Genomic DNA, 10,941 nt, shown 5'->3' on the forward strand with positions numbered 1-10,941 from the left:
AACAAAAATAAAATAGATACTATTGGAGATTCTACATGGAATGTTGCTACTATTGGAGATTCTATATGGAATGTTGCTATTCCACTAGCAACATTCCATGTAGAAGGCTGGCGCAAGCTTCTGTTTTCTGTGAGTCTGACGTCCTGCACGTATGTGCAGGCGTCAGACTCACAGAAGCAGAAGCCTGCGCGGCCACATTGGTGATCTGCAAGGGCCGACTTCTACATGGAATGTTGCTAGTGGAATCTCAAATAGTAGCAACAGTGGAGGAGTGGCCTAGTGGTTAGGGTGGTGGACTCTGGTCCTGGGGAACTGAGTTCGATTCCCACTTCAGGCACAGGCAGCTCCTTGTGACTCTGGGCAAGTCACTTAACCCTCCATTGCTCCATGTAAGCCGCATTGAGCCTGCCATGAGTGGGAAAGCGCAGGGTACAAATGTAACAAAAATAAAATAGATGGAATGTTGCTACTATTGGAGATTCTACATGGAATGTTGCTACTATTGGAGATTCTACATGGAATGTTGCTATTCCACTAGCAACATTCCATGTAGAAGGCTGCGCGGGCCACATTGGTGATCTGCAAGGGCCGACTTCTACATGGAATGTTGCTAGTGGAATAGCAACATTCCATGTAGAATCTCAAATAGTAGCAACAGTGGAGGAGTGGCCTAGGGTGGTGGACTTTGGTCCTGGGGAACTGAGGAACTGAGTTTGATTCCCACTTCAGGCACAGGACCGTCAGACTCACAGAAGCAGAAGCCTGCGCGGCCACATTGGTGATCTGCAAGGGCCGACTTCTACATGGAATGTTGCTAGTGGAATAGCAACATTCCATGTAGAATCTCAAATAGTAGCAACAGTGGAGGAGTGGCCTAGTGGTTAGGGTGGTGGACGTTGGTCCTGAGGAACTGAGTTTGATTCCCCCTTCAGGCACAGGCAGCTCCTTGTGACTCTGGGCAAGTCACTTAACACCTCCATTGCCCAAGGTACAAATAAGTACCTGTATATAATATGTAAGCCGCATTGAACCTGCTATGAGTGGGGAAAGTGCGGGGTACAAATGTAAGAAAAAAAAATAATATTCAGTTTTAAATACATCTTACACTCAATGTTTTTCATCGGTCTTACAAAACCCAGAATAAATATTTCATATTAGGCCTAACAGAGCAGCTCTACAAAAGAATGCTTAAGAAATGAGTATAGCAGTTCTGTAGAAATGATAAGTAGTAGTAGCCTATTGACCTATAAGTGCATTCACTCTGCCGTTCCCCAGTACCTCTCCATTCTTGTCTCTCCTACGCCCCCCCCCCCCCCTCGGGTACTCCATTCTGTAGATAAATCTCTCTTATCTGTCCCCTTCTCCTCTACTGCTAATTCTGGACTCCGTTCCTTTTATCTCGCTGCACCTCACGCCTGGAATAGACTTCCCGAGCCTGTACATCTGACCCCGTCTTTGGCCGTTTGTGCAGGACGTCAGACTCACAGAAACAGAAGCCTGCGTGACTGCGTTGCTGATCTGCAAGGGCAGGCTTCTAGATGGAATGTTGCTAGTGGAGGAGTAGCCTAGTGGTTAGTGCAGTGGAACATGGGATGGTTGTTACTATTTGAGATTCTGGAATGTTGCTATTACTTGAGATTCTACATGGAACGTTGCTACTATTGGAGATTCTGTTGCTACTATTTGAGGTTCTACATGGAATGTTGCTATTCCACTAGCAACATTCCATTTTTAGATTGTGAGCTCTTTGAGCAGGGACTGTCTTTCATGTATGGTGTACAGCGCAGCGTATGCCTTGTAGCGCTATAGAAGTGATAAGTAGTAGTAGTAGTAATGTAGAAGCCTGCCCTTGAAGATCAGCAACGCGGCCGCGCAGGCTTCTGTTTCTGCGAGTCTGACGTCCTGCACATACGTGCAGGACGTCAGACTCACAGAAACAGAAGCCTGCGCGGCTGCGTTGCTGATCTGCAAGGGCAGGCTTCTAGATGGAATGTTGCTAGTGGAGGAGTAGCCTAGTGGTTAGTGCAGTGGAACATGGGATGTTGTTACTATTTGAGATTCTGGAATGTTGCTATTACTTGAGATTCTACATGGAATGCTGCAACTATTGGAGATTTCTGTTGCTACTATTTGAGATTCTACACAGAATGTTGCTATTCCACTAGCAACATTCCATATTTAGATTGTGAGCTCTTTGAGCAAGGACTGTCTTTTCATGTATGGTGTACAGCGCTGCGTATGTCTTGTAGCGCTATAGAAGTGATAAGTAGTAGTAGTAGTAGGCGATACTTATATTGAAGAAAGTCAAATACTCTGTAATCTCTTTAAAGCTGCAAGAACGGCATGTGTGTTTGTGGAGACCTGATTTCATCTCATACTTGCCAGAGCTGGGGCTGCTGTAGCTGTCGAATTTGAAACCCTTAGGGTGATAGTTCCAGCTGTTACAGTGGCGACACCTACTGGCTGGGTTAAGCATGTTATGCTGTAATTCTGTACTGCCAATAAGCCCAGGCCAAAGCACTTTTACACATATATTAAATGGAGGCTTCAGTTTTTACCGGTCAGTTGGGAGAAAGATCATGGTTTCTTAATCCAAATTGGGACAGGTTCTAGTTGACCTGAAAGCAGAAAAGGAGCATGAAAAGCTGCTAGGCAGCCCTCATATCCACAGTTCCTCCTCTCTTCCGTGGCTGCTTATGGACATGCAGCAAAATTTTGTACATAAGGATTGATTCCATCAGGGCCGGTCCTAGGGTCTCTGGCGCCCCCCTGCAGATGATGAGTTGGTGCCCCGCCCGCGCGCCCCCCCAGCATCTCCTTTCTCTCTTCTCCCACCCTGCCCCTGTCCAGCGATTCTCCTTCGCCCCCATCCCTCACCGCCCTTGGTGCTTTAAATCTTTAATTTACCTCCGTTCCAGCAGCCGTGTCATTTGAAAAGCCTTGCCCCATCTCTAGCCTTCCCTCCCTTCGTGAGTTCGTTCTGCAGTCCCACCCTCGAGGAAATGATGTCAGAAGGCGGGACTGCGGTACGAACTCACGAAGGGAGGGAAGGCTAGAGACGGGGCAGGGCTTTCAAATGAATGCGGCTACAGGAACGGAGGTAAATTAAAAGATTTAAAGCACTAAGGGTGGCGCGGTATGGCGCCGCAGCGGCGCCCTTGAAGGCAGGCGTCCCCCTGCATTGCTTACCCCCGCTTACCGGGTTTGACCGGCCCTGGATTCCATGGATGTGGAACAATTTTTCATAAAGAACTTGTCGTCGTGTCCCCCCCCCCCCCCCCCCCCCCGTAATGAACAGATTCTTTAAAATTCCCTGATCAGGTTGTGCCATCTGGTGGTCACCTGTGGTTCTGCATCACAAGGAGTGAACTTGAAAAGCGTTGGGATGAGACATGGAATTCTTACTTCCTATAGAATTTCCTGGATGAGAAAAGGAACTGCTTCTCTATTGTAAAGGCCAGGCCATTTCCTGCCAGCTGGAAGTCAGATTGCTTATGTACTTGGAACCTTACTTGTGCATTTTTGTTACATCCTGCTGTGTTCCTAGCCGGCTGTGACTTCGTTTGCTCAGTCGTAAGCTTATGGCTTTTGTTTTGTGGGACATGATGGAGCAAAGGGGACATGCACATCTGTGAGATGAGAAATAAAGGACAGGAAGGTGAAATCTGCCTGTTCCCAAAATATTTACAGTTTCTTAAATAAAATGGGGTTAGGTGTCTGTCTTTGGAAGTTGGGAGCCTAAATTTGTCCCCTTTGAATTGGCTAGGGGTAAGCTGTGAAACTCAAGATCTTAAAAATGAAAGACGGGGGGGGGGGGGGGGGAGTTAGGACACGAAAAGTACTGATTTTCAATATTAGGCACATAATTTAGATGCTTTGGGGTTACATTTAAGTACCTGATTATAGAGTCTGAGCATTTTATTTTTTTTTAATGACACAGTTGTGTGCATATTCTCGAGGTATTCAAGAAAAATAGGCCTGTATAGAAATGAGGGGGGGGGGCATAGGAACACATTTGGGACACTTCCCCTGAACCCATTTCTGTATTAGCTGGATAAGCATAACAACTGCAGTATGTCATGCAAAAGTGTTTATTGTAGATCTAAAAAGATTCTCCTACATAGTCGCATTTCGGCCTCTGGCTACATCAGGGGTACAGTGGAATTCAAAACAGGCAGAGGCTGAAACATATCTGCTCCAGTGTGTTTAGTTCCGTGCTAAACATTTTTGCATTCCAGACTGCATTGGACTGGTTGTACACATCCAGTTTTTATCTCATTTGAAGGGTGTGAGTACAAATAATCATATGCAGAGCCTGCAGTAGGATTTTCAAACTTATTGACCAATCATATAGCACACGTTTTATATATCTGCATAGTACATTTTGTATTTTTTTTTCATTACTTGATAAAAATGGGCTTTTATTGGGTATCCATTTCATATGGTGATGGGAAGGGAGGAGGGTGATAGTGAATAGGAGGATGGATCTTCGAGGAAGGAAATGGAGAAGGGATCTCTGGCAGGATGGCAGGGATAGTGAATGGAAGGAGGAGGTAAGGGTGCCAAGATCAGGGGAACAGAGGAGGGGGAGAGTAGAGATTGAGGAATGATACACCTACACCCACCTTCGATCACCTCTCTTCCAGATTCTCTCTGCCCTCAAATCCTGTCAATCTGCTGACACACTGCTTCACCTCATTATTTTTACCTCTTTTACAGTTTCTTGCCCCTCCCCCTCCGATACCCTTACTCATGATCCAGCTAGCTTATGAGGAGTACAGAAGCACTACGTTATCTCAGGCCACATCCTCCCTCGCTGCTTGTCCATGCCTGGTATCACGCAGTGGACTGTGCAGGATCTTATAGTGCTGGGATATTTCAGAGTGCAGGACACTGAGGCCAGTAACAGAGGACATCGTGACTTGAGGTTCTGCACTGCTGTTGTCTTCCTCACAACCGAGATTGGCATGGGACAGGAAGGAGGCAGAGAAGAGGTCCACTACAGCTGACAGGACCCCCGCCCACCCCCCCCCCCGTTCTCCCTAGGCAATTCCACAAGGACAGAATTTGCAGACCTTGCCCTTTGTCTAGGTAGTAAAATTCATGATCTAAACGCCCCGATGCTGGATCTAGGTATTGCTATCATGAAAACTTAACTCAGTGAGTTGACTGCTGGGATATGGCTATATGCGGGGAAAAATTTGCCAAAAGACGGAGAACTCGAGACACCCCACAGAAAACAACAATATAAAATAAAAGTGGGAGGATGACCAAGGATACCAAAGACTGGGCAGATGTATAATAATAGAGAAGTTTATTCAAGTATGTATTAAATTTGATTATAGACTCCTGATGCAGGCCTAACGGCCGAAACACAACGTTGTCTCGAGTCTCCATACTTCTCTATTATTATACATCTGCCCAGTCTTTGGTATCCTTGGTCGTCCTCCCACTTTTATTTTATATTACTACTACGGGTTAAATTTCTTAATTATTGGTCAATCCAGTTACCTATCACTCTATTATGACCTAATCACCATTTATCAAAATTACTACTGAATATTATTACAAACAAATTACTTTATTCAAATCCAACATAGTCACTAATAAAAATTTTTTAAACAAACTAATAATACAAGGATTATGTTCTGTGTTAATACTTATGATACTCGATATAGTTCTTCAGATTTTCAAAATTATTAAAAGTCAGATGATTTATTTTCATTCCAAACGACGAAATGTCTGGTCTTCCATCTTTATAAATCACAGATGAGTATCAGTCACTTGTCCATCAATAAACAGAAACCAAAATCCAAAAGGAAATTCACAATGTCCTCGGGGTGGGTCAATATCTTCTGAAACCAATGACTCCACTCGCACCGGATCCTTATATCAAAATTCCTTCATAACGATGTTAGTTCCGCATGCATACATATATATGTATATCCACAGATCTCAACACAGGCCGTGTTTCATTATAACTTCTTCAGGCGATCCAGCCACATTAGAACACTAGGTTCATAACAGGAAATCCCTTCTGATAGCATGTAACGTCATGATTAAATTGAAGAAGGGAGAAACTACTTTCAATTTAATCATGACGTTACATGCTATCAGAAGGGATTTCCTGTTATGAACCTAGTGTTCTAATGTGGCTGGATCGCCTGAAGAAGTTATAATGAAACACGGCCTGTGTTGAGATCTGTGGATATACATATATATGTATGCATGCGGAACTAACATCGTTATGAAGGAATTTTGATATAAGGATCCGGTGCGAGTGGAGTCATTGGTTTCAGAAGATATTGACCCACCCCGAGGACATTGTGAATTTCCTTTTTGGATTTTGGTTTCTGTTTATTGATGGACAAGTGACTGATACTCATCTGTGATTTATAAAGATGGAAGACCAGACATTTCGTCGTTTGGAATGAAAATAAATCATCTGACTTTTAATAATTTTGAAAATCTGAAGAACTATATCGAGTATCATAAGTATTAACACAGAACATAATCCTTGTATTATTAGTTTGTTTAAAAAATTTTTATTAGTGACTATGTTGGATTTGAATAAAGTAATTTGTTTGTAATAATATTCAGTAGTAATTTTGATAAATGGTGATTAACTTTTATTTTATAGGGATATGGTTATAGGCAGAAAAGGAGATGAGAGTAGCACTTTTATGAAAAATGCTGTATTGAAACAACTAAAGTGTAGGATGTAGGGAAAGGAGGAGGTGCTGTAGGTCATTTGGGAAAAGAGAAGGTGGCACGTCCACTTCTTCTGTTCTTTCAGACTCTAGAGCAGGGATGTCCAACCTCAGCCCTTACTAGGTCGGGTTTTCAGGATTTCCCCAATGAATATGCATGAGATCTATGCAAATAGATCTCAGGCATATTCATCGGGCAAATCCTGAAAATCCAATTGGAATGTGGCTCTCAAGGACCGAGGTTGGACAACCCTGCTCTAGAGGTATTGAGCACCTTTCAGGATATGCCTTGTGTGAAACTTGTGCAGACTGAAGAACTAGTTTAGGACTTCCTAAAACAGTGAGTCCAATTTTCAGAATATCCGCAGTGAATATACTGGAGACAGAATCTGCACCGGAGACCAAGTATAAAAATGTTTTATCTCAGCCGTTATGTATTGTGGATATCCTGAAAACCTGACTGGCTGTGAGGTAACTAGGCAGGATTTGGGAAGCCCTGATCTAGTTACATATTTAAATGGAAGATGTGGCTGGTAGGAGATTTTAATCTGCCAGATGTGGATTGAGAGATTCCATCTGCATAATCAGAAGAAGGGAGAAACTACTTTCAGGGATGTTTCTCTGGCACATGGGTGAAACTGGATCTGGTGCTTACAAACGGAGACAGTAGGAGATGGAGGGCTGGGAATCGGGCACCATATGAGAAGGAGGAGGGTTCCTTATTTTCCTAGCCCACTAGCCCAGCGGTGGTGCTGATAGTTCATACCAGGACCCCTCTGAAACTCTGCAGTTATAACCAGGACTCCTCTGAAACTCTGCAGTTATATGTCCTGCATCTGACCACTAGGTGTCACTAGTGACTGGAATGTCTTAATCTGAAATGTAGCTGCACAACTGATTTTGCTTTTTCTTCTTTTAACAGGTAAAGTTCTTCCTGGGGTGGATGCTCTGAGCAGCATTTAACGGATAAGAGGGCCTCCTTCACCATCATCTGCGTATACAGCTGTCTGGTAACTGCAACGCTTCAATCCATCCATATGATCAGCGAGTTTTCCCTGTGTAAGCGGGGATGAGATGGTTACGGGATGGATTCGGTTCTGCATTTCACGGGGCATTTCCCGTCCTCACGCCATTTCACTTGACTACTGTATTGTATTAAATATCTTGTCATTTCAAAAGAGTATATATATTATATTTTAACCCCAGAGAGCTAAAATCTCTTCACTGTACCCCTGGTTCTTGTGGTAGATTGCTCCATCTGGCTTTTGGTCCTCCCCCCCCCCCCCCCCCCCCCCCCTTCTCTGAACGGTTTACAGACAAAGATCATTCTCTATGCCAGTTGTGATTTACAGGTTGGCCACAGGAGCTGCAAAATAAAAGCAAATACAATTTAACAAATGGTGATAACTTTTATTTTGGTTTCCCTAGCTGGATGCATGGGTTTTGAATTGTGGTTTTATGAAATGAGTCAGGGAAGACTTAATGGAGGAAGGGTAGCTATGGTGGAGAGAGGTGTGCCAGTGGTGTGCTGGAGCCGGCTCGCACCGGCTTGCAAGAGCTGGAAGTTAAATTTATTGGCATCTTGCGAGCCGGTTGTTAGCCAGTGCTAGCCGGCTCGCCTCTGCTCCCCATCATCTCCGGTCTGCAGCTCCCATCCCCGATAGCCCTCGTTTCCTTCCTGCGCTGCCGCCCTGCCTTTAAAAATTTTATTTTCCCTCGAGGTGCGCCAGCGTTGAAGGCAGCAGGCTCGGCGAGCCTTCCCTTCCCGTTCCCTCGCATCATGGTTCCGCCCTCTTCTGACGTATTTCCTGTTTTCGTGAGGGCGGAGCCATGATGCGAGGGAAGGGAAGGCTCGAGCCTAGCTGAGCCTGCTGTCTTCAACGCTGGCGCGCCTCGAGGGAAAATAAAAATCTTAAAGGCAGGGCGGCGGCACAGGAAGGAAACAAGGGCTATCGGGGAGCAGAGGGCAGATGGATGATGGACGAGTGGGGGGGGGGGGGGCTGGAAGAAGGCAGATGGAGGGGAGGGGAGGACAGTGGGGAGAGGAGGGTCACTGGACATGGGTGGATGGAGGGCAGGGGAGAGGAGGGTTGCTGCTGGACATGGGTGAATGGAGGGCAGGGGAGAGGAGGGTTGCTGGGCATGGGTGGATGGAGGGCAGGGCAGGGGGGAGAGGAGGATCGCTGGACATGGGTGCATGGAGTGGAGAGGAGGGTTGCTGCTGGACATGGGTGGATGGAGAGAAGGGGAGAGGAGGGTTGCTGCTGGACATGGATGGAGGAGAGGGAAGGGGGAGAGAAGAAATGCTGGACATGGATGGAGGCGAGGGAAGAGTGAGGAAGGAGATGAGAAGAGGGAAAAGGAAGAGAAGAGAATAACTGCACATGGATGGAGAAAACAGGCAGAAGCTGGATCCACTGGACAATCAAGTCTGCGGAGGACCCAGCTTTTACCTACAGATGTAGGGCAATAAATGAAGAAGAAAGGCGGAAAGTAAAGAAATAATTCCATATCATCAAGCTGATCAATCCATAGACTGGTGGGTTGTGTCCATCTACCAGCAGGTGGAGATAGAGAGCAAACTTTTGCCTCCCTATATGTGGTCATGTGCTGCCGGAAACTCCTCAGTATGTTCTCTATCTCAGCAGGTGGTGGTCACACACAGCAGCAGCTCTGGCTAGGCCTCCAAGCCTAATTTTAGGTTTGTTGAGTGCCTGGGGTTGAGGGCTCTTTGAGCAAGTGCAAACCTGGTGGTGCCAGGTCCCTCCTTTCTCCCCACTCCCGCTGGCTCCGTTAAAAAAAAAAAAAAAAAATTTTGAACGTCCTTAAAGGCGTTTATTTCGACGTTTATTTAAGCGTCTATTGCAGCTACTCACTGGGACACCAGGTCGTTACAACTCGGAGCGGACAGCAGGTAATTTTTACCTTTTTATAGCGGGCAGGGGGTTCCCCGATTCTTCTCCTCGTGGCATATGGCGTCGGAGGGCGAGGGCGCAAAGGGTCGCTCCCCGGGTCGCTTGAGCGCTTCTAGAGGGGATGCGGGGGTCTTAAAGCCTGATTCGCCCTTGTTGGGTGACAGTTTCGTGACCGATGAATGTCCCGGTCCTTCCTCCGGCGTGGCGGTTTTCCCGCCATAAACGCCCATCCCCCGCTCCTCGCCTCCGCCATCTTGGCCGGCCACGCGGCTCGGACGGCTTCTTCTTGGGCCGCCCTTGAGGTTGGAGACATTAATGCCATGAACGCCCTTAATTTGGGCGACGGCACAGAAGCGGCTAAAGTTAAGAGCCGTTCTTCCCGCGCGGCTCCTTCGCGGAGTTTCGCGCCGGACGCCATTTTGGATGCGCAGCATGTTCTCTCCCCCGCTATTGCGAGCGCCGGTTGAGGGGTGCGTCTAGGGCTGTTGCCCAGGCTGCGGAAGTGCACAGTCTGGGGGGTTTCTCCCCCGAGTTTGTTTTGCTGCTGCATCAGGCCTTCCTCATGCACAACGCTGCCCCTGCTCCCTCGTCTGGTAAAGAGGTTGAGGTTCCCAGAGGTAAACGCCCTCGGGTTGATTCCCAGGCCTTGGAGGAATTTGTCCTCCTCCGATGTAGATGAGGGCAGCGTGTCTGAGGTCTCCCAACGGTCCTTTGCGGATTCCTTGGAGGAGACGGATCCCCGCTCGGATGGAGCGGATGACCCCTCTGCAGCACGGCTTTTTAGCCCAGAGGATTTGCCCAACCTGTTGTTACAGGCCATGGACACTTTGAAGATTTCCTCTCCGGAGGACGTCTCTCCCTCAGCCCCTGTTGGCTCTGCCATTATGCTGGGGACGAAGCGCCCGCCTAGAACCTTCCACGTGCATGATGCCATGCACACCTTAATTTCGGCTCAATGGGATGTCCCAGAAGCGAGCCTTAAGTGGCTAGGGCTATGTCCCGCCTCTATCCTTTGGCTGTGAGTGAACGTGAGGCCTATCTGTGGCCTACCGTGGATTCTTTAATCACTGCGGTGACTAAGAAAACGGCGTTGCCGGTGGAAGGTGGCACGGCCCTAAAGGACGCCCAAGACAGAAGATTGGAGGCGGCCTTAAGGTCGTCCTTTGAGGCGGCTGCTTTAAGTTTGCAGGCCTCAGTTTGCGGCTCCTATGTGGCCAGGGCGTGCCTGACTATGGTGCAGCGGGCTTCCCCCTCGGATCATTCCTTGAGGGCTGATTGGCCGGCCCTGGAATCGGGCTTAGCCTATTTGGCAGACT

At 47.1% G+C, this 10,941-nt stretch overlaps 1 protein-coding gene across 1 annotated transcript in view; it reads left to right on the top strand.

Moving 5' to 3' along the window:
- Nucleotides 1-8,104, top strand: part of LOC115474375 (phosphoglycerate kinase-like) — a 29,122-nt gene extending 21,018 nt beyond the window's left edge. The window contains exon 5 of the mRNA XM_030209821.1: nucleotides 7,633-8,104. Coding sequence (XP_030065681.1) covers nucleotides 7,633-7,673 — 41 coding nt within the window. The 3' untranslated portion in view covers nucleotides 7,674-8,104. The remainder of the gene's footprint in view (nucleotides 1-7,632) is intronic.
- The last annotated feature ends 2,837 nt before the right edge of the window (nucleotides 8,105-10,941 follow it).

This window comes from Microcaecilia unicolor, chromosome 7, assembly GCF_901765095.1.
Source record: "Microcaecilia unicolor chromosome 7, aMicUni1.1, whole genome shotgun sequence".
NCBI lineage: Eukaryota > Metazoa > Chordata > Amphibia > Gymnophiona > Siphonopidae > Microcaecilia > Microcaecilia unicolor.